The sequence below is a fragment of the Eulemur rufifrons genome, chromosome 14, assembly GCF_041146395.1.
Source record: "Eulemur rufifrons isolate Redbay chromosome 14, OSU_ERuf_1, whole genome shotgun sequence".
NCBI classification, from domain to species: domain Eukaryota; kingdom Metazoa; phylum Chordata; class Mammalia; order Primates; family Lemuridae; genus Eulemur; species Eulemur rufifrons.
The window spans coordinates 10,418,505-10,444,167 of record NC_090996.1 but is presented as its reverse complement, the minus strand read 5'-3'; the positions used below and the strand labels follow the sequence as shown (position 1 = coordinate 10,444,167).

Below are 25,663 nucleotides of genomic sequence, written 5' to 3'. Positions count from 1 at the left end.
GGGACCAAAAAGAGAGCAGTAAATAATTATGGAGAAAAAGCTGTTAAGAAATTCACTGGAGGAGAAATAGCTTATTCTTCCTGTCCAGAAATCTTTTTTTTCTCCAAACCCAGTCTGTGGAATGGAGTGATACAAGAAGGAAAAAGGAATGGAAGAGGATTAGTCTTTACAAGATGCCCAGACACGAACCTCAGTTTCCTCAACCCACCATCATATTGGTCTTTGTTTATTGAGCGCCTGCCTATCTGCCAAGCACCGTTCTAGGCGCTAAGGACACAGCAGTGAACAGACAGACTAAACTTCCCATTTTGTGGAGCTTCTGTCCTAGTGGGGGAGAGACAAATAGTGAAGGCTTCAGTGCGGGGGAACGTGTGCACTGGCAGGCTCACTGCTCTTCTCCAAGAATAGGGCTCAAGGCAGAGTTTCTTCCATTACTTATTTACCTAAACTCAGATATCTTTTGGGTTTTATACCAATTGGTTAGAGACAAGGTCTAGTCTGAGTTATTTTATGCTTAGATTGATGTTTCTTACCTAAGGCACTTTGGGAAGGAGATGTGATTTGGGATGTAAAGGAAGAAACAAAACTAAATCTTTTCCAGTGGTCAAACAGTACCTTCTCCATTTCTTCTCCCTCAGTTCTACAACGACTATGGTGATATCATCAAGGAAACATTAACTAGAGCAAGACAGATTGACAGAAGTCACTGTTCCCGAATCCTACTGTTGAGCCTGAAACAGGTGCTTCCTTCTGCCTAGAGGGCCTCAAACCCATGATATTTCCTCCCTGTAGTCCCCAACTCTCTGTCCCCCTCAGCTACTTTAAGAGCAGGAATTTTCTTATTTTGACTCCAACTTTCAATGTCAGGCTCCTTCATACCTAGCCGACCTTTAGAAAGTATTTTTTTAATTGACCGGGCAGTTTCAACCCCAACCCCACAGAAATCAGCTATCAGGATGTGGGAGCACCAATAAGGAAGTAACAGGGAATTCGTAATTATTTTTTAGTCTGTTCTGTCTCAGCCTCCCTCAGTTACTACAGATGTTTTCAGTTGTTATTACAGAGCAGGGGTGAAGGCGCTCTCTGCTGCAGGGGCCAGGGATTGGGGCAGTGTCCTAGGAGGAAAGACAGAGTAAGGCCGGACACGGTGGCTCACGCCTATAATCCTAGCATTCTGGGAGGCTGAGGCATGAGGATTGCTTGAGCTCGGGAGTTCGAGACCAGCCTGAGCAAGAATGAGACCTCATCGGTACTACAAAATAGAAAAATTTGGATGTTATGGCACACACCTGTAGTCCCAGCTACTTGGGAGGCTGAGGCAAGATATAGCTTTAGCCCAGGAGTTTGAGGTTGCAGTGAGCTATGGTGACACCACTGCACTCTAGCCAGGTGTCAGAGTGAGACTCTGTTTCAAAAAAAAAAAAAAAAAAAGAGTAAAAGTAGTAGATGGGCCCCAAAGCTCTTTGGAATATCTCACCAGAGAATGGAATGCGGTGCTTCTCTATTTCCACCTGTTCCTCCCTTTCCCAAATGTACCGTGCCTCCTGGACACAGTTGTACACAGAACTGCTGCAGGAACAGGGGCCCCAGGGCCTGAATGAACTTCCAGCCTTCATTGAGATGAGGGACCTGGCCCGGAGGTTTGCCTTGAGCTTTGGACCCCAGCAGCTGCAGAACCGTGACCTTGTGGTCATGCTACACAAGTAAGGAAGTATTGTTTGGAGACTGTACAGGGAGGGCTGGGAGTGAGGTCTTGGAGGGAGGGTAAGCGTGTCAAGATGGAGCAGTCAGGTTGTTGCTGGCCATGCTCCTGGAGACAAGCTAGGGTCAGGGAGAGGGTACACTTGGACGGGATGTTTCAGTGGGAAGGGACTATCTTCCTAAAATAATTCTGCCCAATGAAGGGAAGGCATCAAGTTCTCCTTGTCTGAGCTTCCTCCAGCTGGCTCCTCCGGTCAGCCCCCAAATCTTGCGTTCCTAGAGCTCCTTGCAGAGTTTTCCCCCCGACTCTTCCATCAGGACAAGCAGCTGCTGTAAGTTGGTGGGTGGATACAGATGTGGGTTAAGGAAAAAGGGGCTGGTGAGGGCCCAGTGGCCATCTTCGCCTCTTCATTCCACCTCTTTCTCAGACTGTCTTACCTGGAAAAGTGCCTGCAGCATGTCTCCCAGGCACCTGGCCGTCCCTGGGGTCCAGTCACCACCTACTGCAACTCTCTCAGCCCTGTGGAGAACACAGCAGAGGGCAGCCCTCAGGGATACCCCCGCTCCAAGAAGAGGCGCCTTGAAGGTAGAGTGCTGTGTGAGCTGCCTGTTTTATTGCCACCACTTAGATAAGCAGCAGATGGTCTTTGGCCTTCTTCAGGCTTCTATTTTGTAAAACATTTCATTGATCATCTATTATCATTAAGGGTATTCACTTTCTTCGAGGTTTGTCTAGCCAACTAAAAATAGCAAACCTCTGTGAAAAAGCAAACAGAAACTAATGATAGGGACAGGACTGGGAAGGGAATTAAAAAAAAGAAACTAATGATAAAACCAAAGATTGAACTAAGAAAGCTGTATATTTAGAGTGCCCCTCCTTGACATCTTGTATTCCATTATTTTCCAAATATTTTTTCTTTTCAGATATTAAACTGATAAGAACAGATACTACACTTGATCTTAGCCAAAAGGCGAAGAAGCGATTATTTTCCAAATTTTAGAGATCTTTACACAACCTTCATGATGTTTTACCTTTACACCATCACTAGTCTTGTAATTTACCTAAAGTTTTTTCTTTAATTTACTTTTTTTTTAAACATAGTCTCATATTAAGTGATAACATCCTAGCAATCACAGTTTGATTTGCTAGTATGTGTTTTCTAGTGTACTTTTTTTTTTTTTTTTAAAGTAAAAACAGAGTCTCGCTCTGTCACCCCGGTAAAGTACAGTGGCGTCATTGCAGCTCACTGCAACCTCAAATTCCTGGGCTCAAGTGATCTTCCTGCCTCAGCCTCCCAAATAGCTGGGAGTACAGGCACATGCCACCACACCCAGCTAATTCTTTTAGTAGAAACAGGGTCCTGCTCTTACTCAGGCTGGTCTTGAACTCCTGAGCTCAAGCAATCCTTCTGCCTCGGCCTCCCAAGTGTAGGATTACAGGTGTGGGCCACTGCACCCAGCCTCTAGTATACATTTTAAAAGGGAATTTTATGTAACAGCTTTATTGAGACATAATTCACATGCTATAAAAATCATTGTTTTACAGTGAACACAAGTGGTTTTTGGTATATTCACTGAGTTGTGCAGCCATCACCACTATCTAATCTTAGAACATTTTCATCACTTCGAAAGAAACCACAAACCCATTAACAGTCTCGCCCCATCCTCCAAGCCTCAGGTGGTAGCACTAATCTAATTTCTGTCTCTGGATTTGCTTATTCCAGATATTTCACATAAATTTAATCATACAATATGTGACCTTTTGTGTCTGCCGCCTTTCACTTAGCACAATGTTTTCAAGGTTCATCCGTGCTTTAGCATAGATCAGTACCTCATACCTTTGTGTGGTGGAATACTATGCCATTGTATGTTTGTGTCATATTTTATTTATCCATTAATCAGTTGATTGACCTTTGAGTTATTTCCACTTTTTGACTATTACGTATAATGCCGCTAAACATTTGTGTACAAGTTTTTTGGGTGGACATATCTTTTCAGTTTTTCTTGAAATATACCTAGGAGTGGAATTGCTGGGTCATATGGTAACTCTATGTTTAACTTTTTGAGGAACCACCAAACTGTTTTCCAAAGTGCCTACACCATTTTATAATCCTACCAACAATGTATGGGAGCTCCAGTTTCTTCACTTCCTCACCAGTACTTGTTACCGTCTTCTTAATTTTATCTATCTCCGAACAACTGTTTATCTCATGGTGATTTAAATTGGCATTTCCCTAATGACTAGTGATACTGAGCATCTTTTCCTGTGCTGATTGACAGTTTGTTTATCTTTGAAGAAATGTCTATTCAGATCCTTTGCTATTTTTAAATTGGGATATTTGGTTTTTTATTGTTAAGTTTTAAGAGTTCTTTATATATTTTAGATACAGGATTCCTTATGACACACAAAAGTTTTCTCCCTTTTTGTGCATTGTCTTTTCATGTTGTTGATGGTGTCCTTCCAACACAAAAGCTCTTAATTTTGATTAAATCTACTTTATTTTTTTTCTTACATTGCTTGTGCTTTTGGTGTCGTATCTTAAGAAACCATTGCCTAATCCAAGGTCCCAAAGATTTACTCTGTTTTTTCCTAAGAATTTTATAGTTTTGTTTTTTTTTTGTTTGTTTGTTTTTGTTTTTTGAGACAGAGTCTCACTCTGTTGCCCTGGCTAGAGTGCCGTGGCGTCAGCCTAGCTCACAGCAACCTCAAACTCCTGGGCTTAAGCAATCATTCTGTCTCAGCCTCCCAAGTAGCTGAGACTACAGGCATGCGCCACCATGCCCGGCTAATTTTTTTTTTTCTATATATATTTTTAGCTGTCCAAATCATTTCTTTCTATTTTTAGTAGAGACGGGGTCTCGCTCTTGCTCAGGCTGGCCTCGAACTCCTGACCTCGAGCGATCCACCAGCCTTGGCCTCCCAGAGTCCTAGGATTACAGGCGTGAGCCACCGCACCCGGCCAGAATTTTATAGTTTTATAGCTCTTAAATTTAAGTCTGTGATCCAGTTTGAGTTAATTTTTGCATACGGTGTGAGGTAGGGTGTGATTTCTTTTTAATGTCTTCTGTATACCACCTAAAATTTTATCTTATGCCACCAGGAAACACTCTTTTAATTGATTAACTAATATTTGTTAAGGACCTACTATGTGCAAGATTCTGTGTTGACTTTTTTAGAGGCCATGAAGCAGCCTACCATGTAATAGGAAAGAGGAAAAGTACATTTAAGGAAAATCTGAATTATGAACAGTTACTAATAAAAGATAACTGCCTGAGGGCTTATACAAATGAATGCTATAGAATTCATAGAAGGAATGTATCACTTTAAATTTAGTTGATCTATGAAGGCTTTACCAAGAAGATGGAATTTAAGCTGGAGTTTAAAAAAATGGGTCAGATTTAAATAAGCATCATGGGCTAGCAGAACAGCACAAGCAGAACATAGAAAGGTATGTGATATGATGTATAGGCATAGATGTATATAGATTTGTTTGCCTAAAGCAGAGGGTTTGTAAAGGTGAGATAAAACTGAAAAGATTGGTTCTGTTGTTCATTCAACAGATACTGAGCATCCATGTGCTGGGAATCCGGCAGTGAACAAAAAGGACAAAAACTCCTTTCTTTAGAGAGTGTCAGATAGCCATAAATGCTATGACAACAGAGCAGGGAGGAGTGTGAGGGAATACCAGTGGGGTGGGGAGTGCAGTCTTACAAAGAGTGATCAGGGGAAAGCCTAGAGAATATGAAGGTTGGGCAGAAAACCTAAAGGAAGCATTAAAAGGTCAACTTAGGCACATTAAAATTTTAACATGTTCGTTTGAGCATTCGGTGATTCATGAATCAGGCACCACCAGACTGCAAGCACTTCAGGGCTCCGTACCTAGGAGGGACAAAGGGAAAACTTTTATAAGGTGTTTGTGGAAGCAAGACAAAATATTTGATTGGTTAAAGTGGAGAGTCCCTACTTAGAGGTTAATCCACGGTTTCTAATTGGTAAACTCTCTAGTTAGAGGTTAGTTGTTGTGTCTGATTGCTTAAGCTTAGGTTTCTTTTTCCCAGGCTATGCACATTCATTGTGATCTGGGTTTTGGTTTGCTTATATAAGAACCCAAGGTGCTTGACCCATCTCGGCCTAGTGGCCTCCCAATTTTTTTAACAGGTGAGGGAGGGTGCCTAGCCTATATCAGAATAGCATACCAAAGGGAGCAGCCAGTCCAAAGGCTGTGAGAGGGGTGTTCCTGGCATGTCCAAGGAGCAGCAGAGAGAACCATTGTGGCCAGAATGCAGAGCATATAGGATATGATAGCAAAGATGTTGCAGGAGCCCAGAGCATGTAGGGCAGAGCAAAGGCTTTGGCTTGTACTCTGAGTGCAGTGGGAAACCATTGGAGGATTTTGAGCAGAGGAGTGACAGGATCTGTGTTTTTAAAGAATCCTTCTGGCTGCTATGTTGAGACTGACAGGAGAAGGGGGAAGGGTAGAAACAAGGAGACCAGTGAGGAGGCTATTGTAGGTGTCCAACCAAGAGATGAGAGTGCTTAGACCAGGTCAGTGGGGGAGGTGTGAAGTGGCCAGATTCTAGGTGCATTTTTGAGGTGTATCTGATAGGATTTCCTGGCAAACTGGATATGAGATATAACAAAGAGAGGACTTGAGGATGACTTCAAAGATATGGACTGACAGTTGGAAGGATGGGTGGAACTGATACTGTCTGAGATGAGGAAGGCTGTGAGCGAAGCAGCCTGTAGGGGAAGGTCAGTACTTTGGAGCTGGTCATGGTATTACAGGTGGAGATGTTTAACAGACCATGGGGGTTAGGAAGCTGGAGTTCAGGAAGAGCTAAATGCTCGAAATCAGTTTGGGAGTTGGCAGAGTGTAGGTTAAGGGCATGAACCTAAATGACTAAGGAAGCTGGCAAAGAGAGGCCCAAGAACCCAGCCCTGGCATTGTGCTGTTAACACAGGTTGGGGAGATTCAGAGGACCCACCTGGGGGCCCAAGGTTTCCTCCCTGGGGATACAAGCTCATGGGTGTGGCTCTTTCCTGTTTTCTGTAGCCCTCTGCTTAAATGAGTAGCAGGTCCCTTTGGGGTTATCGGTTTCAGTGGACAAACATGGCCGTGGAGAGGGAGAGTATGGGAATATGAATATTTACAGTGGACAAATATGAACATCAATTTGACTGATGTTTAAAATAGCGTTACCTGGGTTTTCATAGGTAGTGAGAATCTTCAGATTCTTTCTCTTCCTCTGCATTCTCTGATATCTGCAGGAGAGAGGTCCTCCGCTCATCCTTCATATCAGAATTACATTGACATTGCAATCATCTCATTTTTTTCTGGCTTTTATAAAATCCTGGCTCCCATTTTTCTGTTCCTCTCTAGCCCTCATCCACTCTAGTCTCTGGTCCCAAAGGTCTATTGCCATTTTAAGCTTTTTCTGACCACAGAAACCTTGAAGGGATAGGATCCCAGATGTCTTCACTGATTACCTAAGACCTCTCAATCTTAGGGAAGCCAACCTCGTTCACATTTGTGTTCATGTGTTACTCTTTCTCTGTGAAATGTACATTTATCTCTCTCTCCATCTTGTTTTCTAAGCTGTATAGTAAGTTTTTCTTGGACAAGGCCCATATACAATTCTGTAAGCCTTACTTTTTTTTTTTTTTTGATACAGGGTCTTGCTTTGTTGCCCAGGGTGGAGTGCAGTGGCATCATCATAGCTCACTGCAACCTTGAACTTGTCAGAGCTCAAGTGATCCTCCTACCTCAGCCTCCCGTGTAGCTGGGACTACTGGCATGCACCACACCCGGCTAGTTTTTAATTTTTGTAGAGATGAGGTTTTGCTAATGTTGCCCAGGCTGGTCTCGAACTCCTGGCCTTAAGCAATTCTCCTGCCTCTGCCTCCTAAAGTGCTGGGATTACAGGCGTGAGCCACTGTACCCAGCAAGCCTTACTTTTTGGTACATAGGGCTATGCTCATTTCTGAGGTGTAACAGATGAGGCTTTTTTTTTCCCTTCTTTTTTAAGAATGAGGCTTTGTAAGTTTTCCATTCTCTTCTTGCTTAACTTTCCCTTACCAAATCCTGGGCAGATCTTGAAAAGTAAAAACACCTGTGGCAGGTCCCTGGTCTGTAGTTAATATGTGCACCTGTTGCTTTGCAGGCCCCTCCAAGCGTACCAGAGAGGACACGATCTCCTCCTCCCAGGAAGAAAGCCTGCAGCTGACGAGCATCCCGCCCACGCCCACCCTCACCTCCACAGCTGTGAAGAGCAGGCAGCCCCTGGGGGGTGTGGAAGAAGAAGATGGCTCAGAATTGGAGTTTGCCCGAGGGTGAGGGCCTAGGAGAGAGCCTGGGTGTGCAGTTTGCCAGTTTGGTGTCTGGCCATCTCCGTCTTGCTGTTTTGGTTCTGTCTTTCCCTCCTGCACTCCCTCATTCTCAGGTTTTTCTCTAATCCTTTTCCCTTTTTTTTAGCTTTAAAATGTCTCTCTGCCAACACTTTGAGCTTTCCTTCCCTTTAATACTGACCACCGTCCCTTCTCTTTTACACTTTATTTTTATCCCTTTCACTGATCCTGCTTCGTTCCCAGCAGCCAGCGCCTTGCAGACACCCAGAGGTCAAGGTTCTCGGGTCCTCGGTATTTCCAGACTCCTCGTAACCCTTCAGGTCCTGGTCTGGGCAACCGGCTGACCCGGTGAGCTTTTCTCATCATCTTCTAGCTTCGCTTCAGATCCGTAACCCACTGGGAGGGGAGTCTCACCTTATCCAGTACTTCTCTGCCAGTGCTTTTTGAAGTTGTTTTAGCCACAGAACACTTCCTATCCGCATAAATTGGAGCCCTAGTCTATTCTACTTACTGCCTACCCTGCTCTCCTGGGTGCCTCTGAGAAACTCAGGGGTCCTTAAAGAACAGTTTGAAAACCCTGCCCTTTGCTCCTATATCAGACTCAGCCTTATGGAAGAGGATGAGGAAGAAGAGTTAGAGTCAAGTGAAGAATGGCAAGATACAGACAAGGTGAGGGGATCCACTCTTCCCTTCTCCCTCTAGAACTAGAGGCTGAATGTTGTAAAGAGAAACTAGTTTAAAAAAAAATTTTTTTTTTTTTTTTGAGACAGAGTCTCACTGTTGCCTGGGCTAGAGTGCCGTGGCGTCAGCCTAGCTCACAGCAACCTCAAACTCCTGGGCTCAAGCGATCCTACTGCCTCAGCCTCCCGAGTAGCTGGGACTGCAGGCATGCGCCACCATGCCCGGCTAATTTTTTATATATATATTTTTTAGTTGTCCGGCTCATTTCTTTCTATTTTTTTAAATAGAGACGGGGTCTTGCTTTTGCTCAGGCTGGTCTTGAACTCCTGAGCTCAAACCATCCACCTGCCTCAGCCTCCCAGAGTGCTAGTAAAATTTTTTTAAATAACGGAATGGAGCTTTTACATAAAATACAAAGTAAACACACCTTATAAATGGAAAAGGGCTATGTCTTAGTTCGGACTACTATAATAGAATGCCATAGACTGGTGCCTTATAAACCACAGAAATTCATTTCTCACAGTTCTGGAGGCCGGAAGTCTAAGATCAGGGTAAGCATGGTTGGATTCTGGTGAGGACCATCGTCCAGGTTGCAGACTGCTGACTTCTAGTTGTATCCACAAGCTGGTTCTCTGGCCTCTTCTAACAAGGGCACTAATCCCATTTCTGAGGGCTCCACCCGCATGACCTCCCAGAGGCCCCACCTCCTAATACTACCACATGGAGGGTAGGATTTCAGCATATGAATTGGGGGTGGGGAGGCTCAGGCATTCAGTCCAGGACAGGCTGTGTATCTTCTGCTGTTATTCTGCTCCCTTCTCTGGTCTTTGGGGAGGAAGAAAGAACGGAATAGAATAGAGCAGGGGAGTGGAGGTCTTGTGCTCAGAAGTTAAAAGCAATCAGTCCAAACAATGACACCTTCAAACCAGAGACTGGAGAACAAGGCTTCTATTACAATATTCTTTCCTGGCACTTCAGGAAAAATCCCATTCTCTGGTTCCAAAACTGAACACATTTAAGGGGCTCAGTCAGCAGGCCAAGAGAGGAGGCACTTCTCTGCTAACTCTGGCATCTGGGATCCCCTGATCCTGTGCCCATCGTTTGCTAATTTCCCTCCCAGGCTGTGCTGTGGGGGCCCAAGGAGGGCCTTTGTGTTTGTTCTTAGGAGATTGGAAAATGAACTGTGTTTTTCGTTTGCATGTGATGGGAGTGGGGAGAGGCCTTTTTGACTTCTGACCCCAATCTCGCTAGCAGGCAAGTAGCCACTCTTCACCCAGTGAGCACAGGCTGGACCTCTTAGATTCTACAGAGCTGAACCTGGAGGTGAGTGTCCCCAGAGCAGGAGTTGTGTGTCCCTGGGAAATGCCAGCAGGCAACCCATGTACCTGTCAAATTGATGGAAAGGCTACAGCCCGTGGGCAGCTTTCTCAGCTGTCTCGGAGCTTTGGGAGTAGCCTGGGGAGGAGGGGAAGTTAGAATCATCATCTGGAGGACCACACAGTTAACTGTCCTTTGGCCTGTTGCTCTCTCGATTCCTTTCATCTTTCTCATTACAGGATTTCTGACATGACCCTGGGCCCCTCCCAGTCTCCACTCACTGCCTCAAGGACATGACCATTTGGAAAAGGGAAAGAGAAAAGAAGCAAAAATCAAGCATTCTTTCCAGCCCCAGCCCTGGTCTCTGAGGGGAAGCGGGGGAAGCGTTGCCTTTCTAACCTTTCTCTTAGTGAGGATGTTGGAGTAGAGAAGCCGTGAGACACTGTCCTCCCTCACGTGCCATGGCTCTGTTCCTCTGCCTGTTTCCTGCTTGGTTTGGTGGATAGTGTCACCTCAACATTGGAGGGAGGGGCATTGCTTCCTTATGTTTAATGGAAAGAGCCCATAGTTCTCCTGTATTTTTGGAACATCTTTCCCAGCTTCTTTTGTGCCTTAGTGATTAACTCAATAAACATGTTTGAATCAGCCCATTCCTAAGGTGTGGCTTGAGATCGTTAAACTGATGGAGTCAGCTTCGTTGTCGGCCTAGCCCCGTGGCCCAGTGTGCAGGTGTCACCGTGCTCACAGGTGCTTTGTCTACAGGCTCTCCAGGATGCAGTGCTTCGTAACTGAGAGGTGGGGTGGGGCAGCGGAGTCAGAGACCGGCTGCCTTTGAGTAGTTTATCTGGTGGGGACAGTTCCTGCAGAAGCGAGGGAAGATGGTAATGACAGGCTGGAGGGCGGAGCAGGACCTTATGAAACCGCCCATCTCACCCACTCAGGCCAGGCCATGTCTCCTGGCAGCCTTTACCTAACGGTCCTTTCCAGGGGTAATTTCATCCTCTTATCCCAAAGACATCCATCATAATTTAAAATTTGATAAGAGTCACAATATCTGAGAGTGAGGAGGAAACTTAAAAGTGGCTCTAAATGCCCAGCCCCAAAAAATGGTGCTGGACACTGTCGCCTTCATCCTTGCCTTCCTCAGCTAGTTCTTCAAGTCCTGTCAGGGCGTCCTCCGAAACATGTCTCTGATCTGCGTTCTTCTCTAGTTGCTCCATCATCTCTCGCCTACACCGCCACAGAACAGCCTCGGGAGCCTGCCTCCCTGACACGCTTGCTTGTTTGTTCTTGTTCTGCCATGCAGAGCAGCCCAGGGCCTCTGTGCTCGCTCGTCCCTCTGACAAGCAACCATGTGAATACGGCTCCTGTCACCTTCTAGTTTCACTGTTTTCTTCTGTGTACCTTTCAGCCTCTCCTTTTAGATTTGATTCCAATTTCTCCCTGCTTCCTGTCCCGGGCACCTGCTTTAGTTACAGGTTCTCACAGTGGTCGCCCAGGCCGAACACAGTCACCCAGCTAAGAACCACGACTTCTCGTGATCAGGCCACTCAGCCAAAACTGCCTCTCCCTCCCTCTTGCTTTCTCCGTCCCTGCCTCTCCTAGATAAAAGCTAGAAGTTGAGTTGTGAGTTTCCTGAGGGAGGGGGATGGTAGCTAACTCACTCAGATCTTTAGCCTGTGTTCAGGTGGAGCCTGTTTTATGGGACCTGGGAACAGAGTGGGAAAGCTGGGATGAAGGTATGAAGATCACTAAGAATCCAGGAGGGGAAAGATTTCTGAGTTATTTAAATACCTTCCAAGCTGAGGGTACGTCACAAGAACAAAAGAGAAACTTGGAGGCAAGGATTGCTTGAGGCCAGGAGTTTGAGGTTACAGTGAGCTGTGATCTTAGGGTTGCACTCCAGCCTGGGCAACAGAGCGACATACTGTCTCTTAAAAAGAAGGTTGGGTCTAGGTCCTCTCCCCTTGAATATGGGCTCAGTGATTGCTTGACTAATAGCATATGGTGGAAATGATGAGACAGTATCTTGCTTCCCAGGGCGTGGTGACTGGGTTCCAAGAGCAAACATCTCAAGAAAGGGGAAGTAGAAACTGCCAGTTTGTGGGCCCAGATTTTAAGGCAACTGGCAGCCCTGGGAAGGCCCGGGCAGCCGCACGAAATGGCTGTGTGGAGGTGTTCCAGCCAGCAGCCCTCACTGCGGTCCCAGCCAACCTCCAGTATCAGCCACGAGACACAGTCCAGATGGCAATCCGATTATTCCAACCCCCAGCTTTTAAGTTTTCCCAGCTGAGGCCCAGACAACAGGGAGTGGAGACAAGCCATGTCTCTGTGCCCTTTCCAAATTCCTGACCCACAGAATCCATGAGCATAATTAGATGGTGGTTTTATACACCACTTAGTCTGGAGTGGTTTGTTATGTAGCCATGGAAACGGGAACAGAACCTTAGACTCATAAGACTCCAAAAGTTTTGGCATCTTTAACAGTTAAAAAAATTATAAAATATGTAAACATTTACTAATTTTATATATTGTAATACACATTTAAAATAATAGATGAGTTAATGATGAAGTAAGTATTTTTAAATACTTTATTGGTTAACAGTACAAAATACCTTTTTGCTTTAAAAAAGGGTAGTACCAGGCGAGGTGGCTCACCCCTATAATCCTAGCACTCTGGGAGACCGAGGCAGGAAGTTGCTTGAGGTGAGGAGTTCGAGACCAGCCTGAGCAAAAGTGAGACCCCATCTCTACCCCATCTCTCTAATAGAAAATTTTTTTCTATTTTTAAATAGAAAAAATTAGCTGGGCATGGTGGCATGTGCCTGTAGTCCCAGCTGCTCGGGAGGCTGAGGCAGGAGGATCGCTTCAGCCAGGAGTTTGAGGTTGCAGTGAACTGTGATGATGCCACTGCACTATAGCCCAGACAACAGAGTGATACTGTCCCAAAAAAAAAAAAAGGTTTTAGTGAGAGCAAGATGAGAAACATTTTTTAAGTCATGATTTAACATTTTTTGAACTTTTTCTAGTTGAAGGTTCAGTCTATTTTAATATTAATACTTAGTTTTAATGACCTTCGTGACTGAAAAGAGTACCTCTTGAAAACATATGAATCCAAATGGCATAGCTGCCTCTTTGCATTTACTGCTATTTCAGTAGATGAGTTCAAAACCCACTGAAATTCTTCACTTGGAAGACTCGTAAACAGGTTGGAAAATGATTTCCAAGTGTAAATCCCAGCATTCTTACAGGCATACACATTGTTTGGGACCACAAAACTGCACATCCTCAAGGACCTAAACTGCAGTTTGCAGTAATAAGTTTGCTCTCTTCCTTCAGGATGCTGATCCCTTAGAGGTGAACTATGACATTTGGATCCCAGCAAGGCCACCAGTGTCACTTAATAGTAATAACTGCATTTTAATCTACACTTGGTCTTGGCCAAAAGGCAGAGAAATTATGTTGTATTTTTATATGAAATAGCTAGGAAAGTCCTTCATTTTTCCTGTACAACATCAGTAGATCGTTTTTGTGCACACACCCCACCTTGACAAACTCAGCTCTGAAGGATTCGTGCCAGTGAGCCCCCTGCAGGCTGGGACGGTGCAGGGCTGTGGGCTTCTCAGCAGCGCCGCCCACTGGTCAGGCCCAGGCCAGGCTGGACCCCAGCTCAGGCCGGAGATGCCGAGGCCTCCACACAGCCTGATAATCGCCGCGGAGCAATGCTTTCCAGGGCGCCCGCACTGCTGAGCAGTGCATTGTCTGTTAGCTTAATATTGAATAATTGCTTTTAAATCATTTTAAAACAAAAAACAATTTTCTTTTTTGTTTTTTTGAAATAGAGTCTCACTCTGTTGCCCGGGCTAGAGTGCCGTGGCGTCAGCCTAGCTCACAGCAACCTCAAACTCCTGGGCTCAAGTGATCCTACTGCCTCAGCCTCCCGAATAGCTGGGACTACAGGCATGCGCCACCATGCCCGGCTAATTTTTTCTATATATTTTTAGCTGTCCAGATCATTTCTTTCTATGTTTTAGTAGAGACGAGGGTCTCGTTCTTGCTCAGGCTGGTCTCGAACTCCTAACCTCGAGCGATCCTCCCGCCTCGGCCTCCCAGAGTACTAGGATTACAGGCTTGAGCCACCGCGCCCGGCCTGTTATTTGTATTACTTTGATAAAAGGTCAAATGTAAGCATAGAAGAACAAAAGTGGCCTTTGTCACAATATTTAAAACATGCCAGAATAAAACAAACAGCAGTCAGGTCTTACTCTACAACTCGGGGGAGCAGAAGCTTTATTTTTCCTCTACAGTTTCAATCTCTCCTCCTGCCCAGGTAGTGGGGAATTTAACTCGGATTCTTCAAGCTTTCCTTCTTTTCCCTAAGGTTGTGTCAAGTGCCAGAGCATTTGGCGGATAGAGGAGGCCTCCAGTCCTCTGTCAAAAATATTATCCTGGATTTTTGTAGCCATTTTCCTTTCTCTGTGGTGAGACTGGGCCCTCCAGGACCCTGTGTTTTAGCCCCAGGAATTGAGGCCGTCAGAATCGGCTGCCTGGGTTTCCGTCTGCAGGAGGAACAGCGGCTGCTCAGGGAGGAGCTGATCCCTGCCCAGAACGGAGGCTGGGATGAGGAGGGCAGACCCTTGCAGTGGGAGCAGCGCCCACGCTGAGACAGCCACACCTGGAGTGGGGAAGTTGGTGTCTGGCTGATCTGCCCAGGGAGCTGTAATACGGATCATGGAGTTATGTGTTGTCATGTCTTCCACACCAGCCACAAAGAAAACCAATCCTGATGTCCTGAGAAGAATGGGCTAAACTCAAGGAATATTTCACATAAAAGGATGGTCACCGCCCTCCACTGAGGGCACGAGCCAGGCCTGGGCAGAGTCCGCCCCTACGCTGGCTGCCTTAGTCCTCAGTGACGATGTGAAGCGGACTGTGTCACCCCCGGTGGGGTACTGCTTATGTGTCTAAGCTTGTAGAGCTATGACATCGCGGCACCACTTCGAACCCTCACGAGCTTAATTCTGCAGACCACGGGGTTGTTTCACTGCAGCAGGACCTGGGCTGTGGCCGCAGGGATTTCACCAAGAAATGTCCCTGCAGGAGGTGGCCATTACCAAACCTGTGTCGTCTCGCCTGTACCTCCTGGCTGAAAGTGGGACGAGGCCAGCTATGCAGGCCTGGGGACACAGGGTTTAGACTGCAAAACTTAAGACCTTTTGTGTCTCTGGGGTTCAGACTTCTGGAGACTGTTCAGGAATAGCCAAGAAGTTCTGAGAAAGGGTAAGGGCCCTCTTGTTTATCGAACAAAAGTATTCCAGTCAGGAGCCTGTGGTACTGACACCAGAATAAGCAAATAATGGCTAGCTCGGGTAAGAGAATCTAAAACCAGACCTGTTTGCAAGAATTTATTTTATGATCAAGGTGGCATCTCGAAACAGTAGCGAAGGAGCCTAGTTAGTAAACGGTTTGGGGCATCCGGCTCCCACCTGAAATGTTAGACAGCTGTTTTACACCACCTCCAAAACAGAATTCCTTATGGACTAAGAATAAACTCTTCATGGAGTGAACCATAAAAACAAAACCATAAAAATATTTTTCTAATCGTAGCCTTCCTAAGCAATATACAAAATCCAGAAATGATAAAGATGACAGCTTTAACCTCATGGAAATTAAAACAGGGCAATGGGAGGGAGCAGGCTGAAGGAGAATTTCGATGTGTTCTATATTGTTTGAATCTTACACAGCGAGAACTTAGGAGGGGACAACGTGGCTGCAGTATTGGAAAAAACGTTGACAGTGTGGCTGAGTAACTATACCATGGCTTTTAAATCCTTCAGTAAGTTCTCAGCTCCCCTTAGGTACTTTGCAGGGGCTTGAATAAAAAAGACTCTTCCTCCAGGGCTGAGTCAACCTGTGAAAACTGGCCCACAGGCTACCACCGCCCGCCCGGTGCCACTGAGAGCAAGCCTGGGCGGTGACCTGCGTCCCTGTGGTGGTTGCCCAAGAAGCAAGTATGCACTCTGGGACGGCTTCCTGGAGGTGGGGGAATTTGAGCTGGGCCTTGCAAAGTATGTAGGATTGCAATAAGTGGTGCAGGGAAGTTTAAGTTTTTCTCCTGAAGGTTCCATACTTTGAGTCTATAAAACAAACAGATAATACACAGATTAACAGGAAAAGGGTTACAAATTTTGTGGGAACACGTGCACAGGAGCCATACAAAATATAAAAAATCAAAGAAATGGTGAGATGTTTGACTGTTTTATACCATCTTGAAATTACAGAAGGAATGCGGGCTGGGAGCACGGCACAAGTTCTGGCAGGAGGAGGAGAAAAACCTGGCTAGCAAAGGAGGTCTTGTTAGGTAGATGACACCTCATGGCTAGTGGCCCTCAGAGCCTGTGGGAAATGATTCTTTCAGACCCTCAAAGGTGTCAGACTCTCAGGTGATCTTTCCTAGATCTGGACAAGGGGGCTGTCAGAGCAAGCTGTTTGTGTCTGTTGTTTACTTCACTGTCTCCTCTGTAGATGCCAATCTCCCCTACTGAGAGACAGCTTTGCGGGGGGCTACTTCTGTCTGCAGCCCCTCTGAACAGCCATATGTAAAGTGTATCTTGAGATTAAATATCTTCATTTCCTTCAGTGGGAGACAAGGGTCTTCCAGACGAGGGAGCTTGAGGCCATCGGCCCCACTGCCCCGGGCGCTCTGTAGCCACGTGGGGCCAGGCCACCCTGAGGTGGGTCAGCTCTGCACAGGCCTCACCCCGTGTTGTGGCGACAGTTGTGGAGAAAGTGGGAAAAAGCAGGTGTGAGCCAGGTGTGGAGGTTGGTACATTGGGCCTAGGCGAAGCCCAAAGGGTCAGGAGAATGCTGAGTGGGCTGGGGCCTCGGGGCCATGGGGTGACCGGCCTAGAGGCCCTGCCAATGTACCAACTACAGTCCGTGCGGTGTGGTGAGGGGACAGAGCTTGCCCAAGAGACCGAGTCGGTTTATGGCAAACACCACGGGACTCTGACACGGGGCAGGCCAGGCCTCAGAGAGGTGACCTGGGACAGGGCCATCTCTTCAGTCCTCAGTACACCCTGCACAAGATAGTCTTCAGAATGGGCCTCGGCTGTCACACAGACCCCAGATTCAGGCTCACGGCACACAAAGCACTGTAACCCTGGAAGGCGCCGCCCGTCACTCACACAGCAGCATTCTGGTCGTTCGGGTCTGTCAGTGAGGCGACCAGGAGCCTTCCGGGCCATACTCACTGGGAAGGGAAAACAGAACCTGTAGAGGCCGCAGGGGGTCTCTCATTGCCTCCAGGTCTGCACCACAAAGGCAAGAGTCAGCCTGTCCTGGTCACCTCCAAATCCTGCTTTAACTCAACAAATAGGCATCCTGATGAGGGGGGAGAGGAGGGCCGGGCAGGGCGTGGAGGGCCTTGGAGGCACTGGCTCTGGGTGACAGGGCTGTGAGCAAAGGAGGGCAGTGGCCCACCTGCCATGGCTTTCAAGAGGCTCCCGACTGCAGGAAGGCTGCGGCAGAAGCAGGGAGACCCGCTAGGCTACTTCGGCATAATCCTTGCCCTTGCAGGCAGGAGACAATGACGGCCTGAATCAGGGGGTGGCGGTGGGGGTGGGAAGAAGGGGTCAGTTGGTCAGAAAGGGCAGCTCACAGGATTTCCTGCTGGAGTGGAGGTGCAAGAGAAGAGTCACCGGTGGCAATGCTTTGGGCAGGAGCAGCTGGAGGCCAGTTGCCGTCAACTGTGCCGAGGGTGGCGCAGAGGGGCAGAGCTCGGCACGGGCAGGCCGAGTTGGCACCATCGGGCATCCCAGAGGTGTGAGCGGGCGGCCGGGCAGCCAGGCTGGGACTGAGGAGCCAGGCCTGGGCTGTGGGCATAACCGTGGGACTCACAGTGTTGAAAGGCCACTTCAGATCAGCGGTGGGTCACGCTGGCTCTCAGGTAGCCTCCCTGCTGGCTTCCTGCTTACAGGGTGGTCTCTTCCCAAATTCTTCCATGTTCCCCACAATTAGCTGTGCAAGGAGATCAGAGCCTTGTTCCTGAGGGGAAGCCAGGTCCCCTGCAGCGTCTCTGCCCTGCCCTCCCCCAGGCCTGGCCCAGCTGCTGGCTCATACCCACCTGTGTGCCCTGGAGCCGCCTGGCCTGCTCACAGAAGCACAGCCCTTGGGGACCGTGCAGGCCCTGTCACTGTCCCTTTAAGAAGGAGATCAATCACCCTGTGTTCACTGCCAGGGAGGCAGGGGGCTGACCTGAAAGAAGAAAAGGAAGTGGCTGCTTCCTAGCCTGCTGACAACATGAAAACTTCCTGCGATGCGAACAGAGAGCAGGTGCCCTCCCTGCAGCCCCCGGAGGGAGTGATGGTTGGGTACCGGCCCCTGGTCCTGCCCTGGGCGCTGCTGGCCCTCTGCCTCACTGCCGGTGAGTGGGAGGCCAGTGAGGGGCAGAGGCCACAGAGGGGGGTGTGTGGAGACACAGCTGTGGACCCTCCTGTCTTTGTTCCACAGGGACCCCCGAGGTGTGGGTGCAAGTTCAGATGGAAGCCACCGAGCTCCCATCCTGCACTGTCCGCTGTGGGTTCCTGGGCTCTGGCTCCGTCTCCCTAGTGACTGTGAGCTGGGGGGGGCCCGATCGTGCCGGTGGGACCAGGCTGGCTGTGTTGCACCCAGAACTCGGCACCCAGCAGTGGGCCCCTGCCCTCCAGGCCCGCTGGGAAACCAGGAGCAGCATCTCCCTCAGCCTGGAAGGGCTGGAGGCGAGAAGCCCCGGTGCCAACACCACCTTCTGCTGCAAGTTTGCTTCCTTCCCCGAGGGCTCTCAGGAGGCCTGTGGGGCCCTCCTGCCCAGCTCAGACCAAGGTGAGCCTGGAGAGAGGGGCCCGGGGAGGGAAGGGAGGGACTCGGGCACCTGCTGCCACCAGACACCTTTCTCTCTGCCCAGGCCCAACTTCAGTCCCCATTCTGCGGGCAGAGCTGGCCGGGATCTTGGGGGTCTCGGGGATCCTCCTCGTTGGCTGCATCTACCTCTTACACCTCCTGCACCGGCAGAGGCACTGGTGAGACTGGGCCCCCATCTCTGTCCCCTCACCACGGGGCTGTCCACATGCTTTGCCTCTGATCCTCCTCACTCTCCCCTAGGCCTGTCACTAAGCTCCAGCCGCCCCTCACCAGCCCCCAGGCACAGCCCCCAGCACAGGTGAGGAGGAAGGTGGGGGGGACAGGTGTGTGGGGGGGCGGGCTGGAGCTGGGCTGTGAGCTGTGAGGCTCATTTGTCCCTCCTTCCTCCTCTCCCCTCCTTCCCCTCTGCAGGCAGCCAGCCAGCCCTCCCTGGCAGCCCACGGCATCCCCTACACCTCCATCGACACCAGCCTCTGCCCAGCAGCTCCGGATATGGCCCACCCCCACCAGCGACTGTCCTGGTGGGCTCCACTCCCCACCCACACCACGTGCCAGCCCCAGGCCCCTGCCCCCTGGGCCTCCCCTGCACGGAGCAGCTTCATCTCTGTCGAGAACGGACTCTATGCCCAGGCGGGAGAGAGGCCTCCCCACACGGGCCCCAACTGTACCCCTTTGCCTGACCCTCTGGGGCCCAGGGCCGTGCAGGGGCACTTAGGAGTTCGATGAGAGAGACCCCCAAGTCCACCTGGCCTTCTTCACCTTCCCCCCTTCCCCGAGGGCCCTCTTCTCCGGGGCGCCTGCACCCTGGGCTCTGCCCTCTCCACACGTCTTGCTTTATTCCTAGGCCTCCAGTAAGTGTCTCTGCTCACCCCCTGCTGGGGCCCCCTTGCCCGGATGTGGTCAGCGTCTGTGCATGTGTGGGTATGTGTGGGCACAGGTGTGAGTGTGTGAAGTGACAGAGTCCCCACTCCAGGTCATTTCCTGTTGTGACACTTCCCCAGCCCTCCCTGGTGGTGTCAGTAACTAAGTCAACAACATGGTTCCTCTGACTTGGGCCTTGGCTGGGCCTTTTCTTCTTTGGGAGTTAAGAGATACGAGGAAGGTTAGAACCAAAGGGGGGTGAGGCCTCGGTGCAGGGCTGGGGTTGGCCCAAGGAGAGGGCAGCGTGTCCCCATCTCAGAGATCCCTCCTGGAGTTGGGGGTGGGGCCTTCCTGTCCCTGCAGACCTTGCTATGGGACACCAGGGCCAGGAAGATAGGATTGGGGGTTCTACGGCCCCCAGGTAGAATGGTCTCCACTCAAATCCCACCACGTCCTAGGACAGCAGCAAGGGCTTCTGGGGCTTCAGCCCAAGAGAAGTCCCTGTGGTCTGAGCTGGCGTCCCTGTGACGAGCTGCCTGAGAGCCTGGGCTGTGGGCCTGATGCCTTCCTTCCACAGAGTTGGCATTTGGAGGCCGGGGGTGGAGCCTGGGGGGACCCACTTCAAATCTGCCCACAGTCACTTCCTCTAGCTCCTCTCAGGGGCAGCCAGAGGCCCCACAGACACGGCGAGCGAACACACGCTTACCTACCCACAGATGGTCCCGTCTGAAGCCAGCCCTCCTGCTCACCTTTGCCACACAAGACAGTGTGGGTGCGAGAGCTGTGTAAGCTGCGAGGCCCCCCGGGAACACACAGCCCCAGGTGGCAAGAGGCAGCGGATCGGGGAGCCAGGCTGAGGCTGCACCCCCAGCCGGGTGAATACTAGTGGGGAGGGAGGTGCACCTGCCACTCGACCCCTTCCTTGGACCTGCATGGGGGACATCCCAGGCAGTGCCAGGTGCCAAGCCGGGAACCACCCCTCTGCCCGGCTCAGGGACCACTGCCCTGAGGCTGTGTCCAGCTGCAGAATCCTCTGGCAGCCCAGCGTGCCACCCAGGACCCAGCCCCAACCAGCTGCCAGCTCTGCACTGCATAGGGAGAGGGTGCTTACCGGTGGTGGGGCCTGCCTTCCTCGGCCGGTGGTCTTCCTCCTCCTCTGAGCAGCGCTCAGCACTGGCCTAGTCAGCTCCATGGTTCCTCCAGGGCTGGGGGCTAAAGAGAGGAAGGGGTGCTGCAGAGGTCCCCAAGGAGGGTCAGGGAGGCAGGGCCCAGGGAGAGAGCTGTCAGGGAGGGAGGGACCCTTGGGACCCTGTCCAGACCCAGGATGGGGCTGTGAGACCATAGGCCTTGCAGGGTCTCAGGAAGCCTGGGAAGATCCCCAGAAAGCTTTGCTTCTCTAGGAAGGGGACAAGGGGGGAGCTCTGAGGGACCCCAAGCCCCTCAGCCAGGGCCACCTGTCCACCATGGAGTGGGGTAGAGCCCTTCTGGCCTGAGCTTGGCTTCTACAAGCTCAGGAGGCCACAGCCCAACCCGGTCCCTATAGAACTCAGAGCTAAACACCTTGAGCCCAGGAAGTCTCCCCTCAGCCGGCCTGTGCCTTCCTGCCCAGCCCCAAGTGCCAGACCCAGCAGCAGGATGGAGGGGCCCCCCCTGAGAGTGGACATTGTTTGCTGTCCCATGTCATATGGCTGGACCACAAATGCAGGGATCAGCGACTGCAGGCCCCTTTTTCAGAAGCTGAGAGAGGTGACTTGGCCAAGAAGAACAGAGTCAGCTCATCACCTGCGCCTGCCTCGCATCCGGCGGCCCCTGGCGTCCAGCACCAGGCCCCAGCCATGACCCAAGCTGAGGTTTCTACTTTGAACAGACCTGGGTTTGAATCCCGGGGGTCACTCCCTGGCTGTGTGACGCCGAGTGTCTCAGCTCATTGGGCGCATAGAAAGGGCAAGGAGGCCTGGGGGCGGGGGTGGGATTGTAAAACAGGGGGCTCCCAAAGACCAAGCAGCTCCTCAAGGAGTATCTCATTTAGGACGTACAGCAACCCACGCGGTGGCTGTTCTCAGGACGCTCGCCTGACAGCAGCGCCGCCCGGCCCGGGGCGCAGAGCCGGGAGGAGAGGGGCTCCTAGGCGGGAGGGGACGCCGCCAGCCTGGACGAGGCGGGCCGGGACCACTGGGGCGGGCGCCGGCGGACGAGCGTCTCCACCAGGTGGCGCGGCTGACGCGCGGCGGAGGCCCAGACAGTCCTGGGAGGGCGAGGGTCGGCGGCACCTGGGAGGAGGACGCCAGGCTGCGGCGGGGACGCGGACAGTTGTGACCCACCCGCGTCCGCGACCCTTGGCTCCGCGGCCCTGCCCTCCCCTTCCCACCGCGGCAGGCCCAGCAGCCGCTCCGGATCCCAGGACCGGAGCCCGACCACCCTGGGCCCCTCCTGCACGCCCCGCTACCCACCGCCTGTCCCGTCCCCCACCCACCCCGATATCCCGATATCCAGAGAACCGGCCCCGACCAGGACCCTCTGCCCCGAGCGGCCCCGGAGTCCTTCTGTCGTCCAGCCCTTGCCACCTCCTCCAGCCCTTGCTCCTCCCTCCCTGATGCAGCTGCGGAGATTGTCCCCTGGCCTCTGGAGCCCCTCTGCACCCCGGTCCCACCGCCAGCCACCGCCCCTCTGCTGCCACTGGCCGTCCTGTACTGGCCCTTAGGCAGCCCAGAACAGCCACCTTTCCCTGCCAGCAGGCCCCTCCTGGTGACCAACCAGGAAGAGTCATGCAAGGGGGGAGGGGAGAAAGGGGCCACCACCTCCCACCCAGTGTGTGACCTCCTCAGAGATGGCCAACAAACAGAGCATCCTCAGGGCCTCATCCCAGCCCACTCACAGGGAGGTGGCCGGGAGACCTCAACAGTGGATGGCAGAGGCCAGGACCTAGGGGAACAAACGTGACTGAGGGGTGTGTGAGCCAGGCCAGCCGAAGCGGGGAGGCCTGGCCAGGACTAGGAGGCAGCTGAAGGCGCCAGAGTGGGGCTGGAGAGCCTCCTGCGTCCCTCCTGTTCTCTGGGCCTCCCCCAGGCCCCTTGGGAGAATAACTCCCTGAGGAGAAACAGGCTGTGCCCCTGACCCCAACACACGGACATACAAACGCATAGTGCGACAGGTCTGTTGGCCCAGCCACGGGGTAGGCAGTCAAGGGGTGCTGCAACCTTGGTTCCAGCCAATCTCTGAAGAGGGGAGGCCAGTGACACCTGGAATTTCCATAGACAGATCCTCAAACAGCTTCATGTCAGCATCGGTAAAATGGGTCAACTCACCCAGAAAGCTGAGCAGTCTAGAGAAAAGTCCAGGGCCTGGTTCTTGTTAAAGAACAACCCTCTACCTGGGAGGAGCAAGGGGCAGGGTGGAAGGCACTGTCCCCTGGCACTCTGTGTAACACGAGTCACATTAACTTCCATAGCAAAGGTGGAGGGGACTGTAGGTGCCCGGCACCCTCGGACCTACCATGACCCCTGCCCAGCCTTCTTCACCACCTCTCCTCAGGGTGCCCACATGCTGAAACTCATGTCTAGGACAAGTGTCCAGAGTTGGTGCCATGGCCATGTGATTTACAAACAGAGACAACAGGACTGGGAGGTCTACCCCACAAGACACCTGCACCCAGGATTGGCCATGTGCAAGATGTGGGGTCCCAACCTGACAATGTCCTTGGAGGCCTGGCCCACAGGGGCTCTCCCTAAGCATTGGTAGAGGGAAGGATGGAGGCCCCTCCAGCCTCTCCCCTGCCGGCCCCCGGCCAGCCCCCTTCCCCGCCTCCTCCTCATTTCTATCCTTTCTGTCTTCATTTCATTCCTTCAGAAGTATTTACTGAGTTCCTACAAGGCACCGGGCACTGTGCTAGGTCCTGGGATTACAGAGGTAACAAGTCAGGTCTCTTATGTTCAATTCTACACAGGGATGGCAATAAACAGACAAACAGCGTTACACGTGTTATAGGGAAAACATCAGGGCGCTCTGGGAAGCAATGACGGGGCCTCGCTGGGTACATGACATTCAAAACAAGACTTGGAGATGAGTGGGAGTTGTCTAGGTGAACACTGTGGGGAGACACTTCCTGGCAGGGGGAGCCCTGTGCAAAGGCCCTGAGGCTGGAACCACGAGGGTCCAAAGCAGGTGAGTGTGCTTGAAACCAGGTGAGCAAAGGAGAGAGGAGAAGGGAATGAGATGAGAGCAGCAGGCAGGGGCCACAGGAGGGACGTGGGCTTTCTTACAGGGGCCAGAGTCCCCCTTCGTGAGTTTTAAGCAGAGCAGTGGAATGATCAGATGCACCTGCTGTAAAGATCACTCTGGCTGCAGCTGGAGGAGGCTGTGTGTGCTGACAGGTGGAGGGGTGAGGACAGTCAGGAAGCTGCTGCCATAACTGAGGTGCGGAAGTGGAGTGTCTGTGCCTAGGGGGCTGGAAAGTAGAGGGAAAGAAGGGGGCAGATCCAAAATATGTTTTGGAGGCAGAGTTGTTCCTGGCTGCGTGGAGAGAGGACAAGGACAGTCTCAAGGGTGACCCCAGCTTTCCAGCTTGAGCGACTAGGTGAGGGAGGTGTCACTCCCTGAGATGGAGATTGAGAGGGGGCATGTTCCAGGGGAGGGTGATGGTCAAAGGGTCGCTAAAGACAGCCCTAGGTGAGATGCCCGAGGCACAGACAGGGTGTCAGGCCAGCGGTGCCTCTCCACCGCCCAAGAGACATCTGAAGGGAGGGGCAAGATTGGGATGCAAAATACTGATGAGGAAATCTCAGTGCTCAATCAATGGAAAGAGATGCAGCTTAAACCCACTGGAAGGTTTATTGTTGACAGGTCAATCTCCGGAAACTGATCTACAAAATCAAAAATATTCTTTTTTTTTTTTTCTTTTGAGACAGAATCTCACTCTGTTGCCCGGGCTAGAGTGCCGTGGCTCAGCCTAGCTGACAGCAACCTCAAACTCCTGGGCTCGAGCGATCCTTCTGCCTCAGCCTCCCGAGTAGCTGAGACTACAGGCATGTGCCACCATGCCCAGCTAATTTTTCTATATATATTTTTAGCTGTCCATATAATTCTTTCTATTTTTAGTAGAGACGGAGTCTTGCTCTTGCTCAGGCTGGTCTCGGACTCCTGAGCTCAAACAATCTGCCTGCCTCAGCCTCCCAGAGTGCTAGGATTACAGGCGTGAGCCACCGCGCCCAGCCCAAAAATATCCTTAATCATAATTTCAGCATGGTTCTTATGGAAATTGACTAACAGATTTGATAATTTTCTTTAAATATTTTAAAGTTGGCTACCCTGGGATGGGAGTCTTTCCCCAGTCATGGAGGTCAGAGCATTAAGAAGGCAGAAATAAGAAACTACAGATCAAATAACTGGCCTTTGCTGAATGGATGTCAAATAGACCAGTACAGAACCTAAGGAAACACACGGAGAACACTCATTTCTTTTTCTGGCCCTACTGCCCTGCCTAGAACCTCCAGTACAACGTAGGAAGGTAATAAGAACAGAAATCTGTGCCTTGTTCCTGACCTTACTGGGAAGCAGAAACAGGGTAGGCTGCCAAGGAGGGAGAAGGGGCTGGGTGGGGATGGATGTCACCAGGAGGAAAGGAGAACAGGAGCTTGGGGGAACACGGGGACATCTAAGGCAGTGGTTCTCAAAGTGTGGTCCAAGGTCCTCACTCCCACCCTGTCCCTGCTCCTGACCACACTGCTTCCCACCCCTCCCCCAGGCCACCTGCTGGCTAGAGGGCTGCACTTATGATCTTGGAATCATAAACCCCCACCCCCACCCCCAGAAGTCCCCTCTGTGAAAGAGCCACAGCTCCAGGCTGATTCCCAGTCCCTG

General features: G+C 51.0%; 2 protein-coding genes and 1 pseudogene across 2 annotated transcripts in view; 2 read left to right on the top strand and 1 right to left on the bottom strand.

Moving 5' to 3' along the window:
• The window catches only part of STAG3 (STAG3 cohesin complex component), a 36,944-nt gene extending 22,235 nt beyond the window's left edge, over positions 1-14,709 (top strand). The window contains exons 26-34 of the mRNA XM_069486767.1: positions 639-740; positions 1,555-1,703; positions 1,905-2,033; positions 2,130-2,287; positions 7,864-8,032; positions 8,291-8,395; positions 8,647-8,716; positions 9,980-10,109; positions 14,561-14,709. Coding sequence (XP_069342868.1) covers positions 639-740; positions 1,555-1,703; positions 1,905-2,033; positions 2,130-2,287; positions 7,864-8,032; positions 8,291-8,395; positions 8,647-8,716; positions 9,980-10,109; positions 14,561-14,709 — 1,161 coding nt within the window. The remainder of the gene's footprint in view (positions 1-638; positions 741-1,554; positions 1,704-1,904; positions 2,034-2,129; positions 2,288-7,863; positions 8,033-8,290; positions 8,396-8,646; positions 8,717-9,979; positions 10,110-14,560) is intronic.
• On the bottom strand, positions 2,565-2,685 carry LOC138394890 (U2 spliceosomal RNA; annotated as a pseudogene).
• A 3,637-nt stretch (positions 14,710-18,346) lies between the features above and the next one.
• PVRIG (PVR related immunoglobulin domain containing) lies at positions 18,347-19,717 on the top strand. The gene is made up of 5 exons (XM_069486766.1): positions 18,347-18,470; positions 18,557-18,904; positions 19,044-19,104; positions 19,187-19,244; positions 19,358-19,717. The coding sequence occupies exons 1-5, from the start codon at positions 18,347-18,349 to the stop codon at positions 19,670-19,672; spliced, it is 906 nt and encodes a 301-aa protein (XP_069342867.1). The 3' UTR covers positions 19,673-19,717.
• The last annotated feature ends 5,946 nt before the right edge of the window (positions 19,718-25,663 follow it).

Bases quoted from the DNA above. Each gene is read 5' to 3' on its own strand.
- PVRIG (XM_069486766.1), top strand. From the start codon at position 18,347: ATGAAAACTTCCTGCGATGCGAACAGAGAGCAGGTGCCCTCCCTGCAG. The intron at 18,471-18,556 runs GTGAGTGGGAGG...TTTGTTCCACAG, and splicing joins GGCCCTCTGCCTCACTGCCG to GGACCCCCGAGGTGTGGGTG. The intron at 19,105-19,186 runs GTGAGACTGGGC...ACTCTCCCCTAG, and splicing joins CTGCACCGGCAGAGGCACTG to GCCTGTCACTAAGCTCCAGC.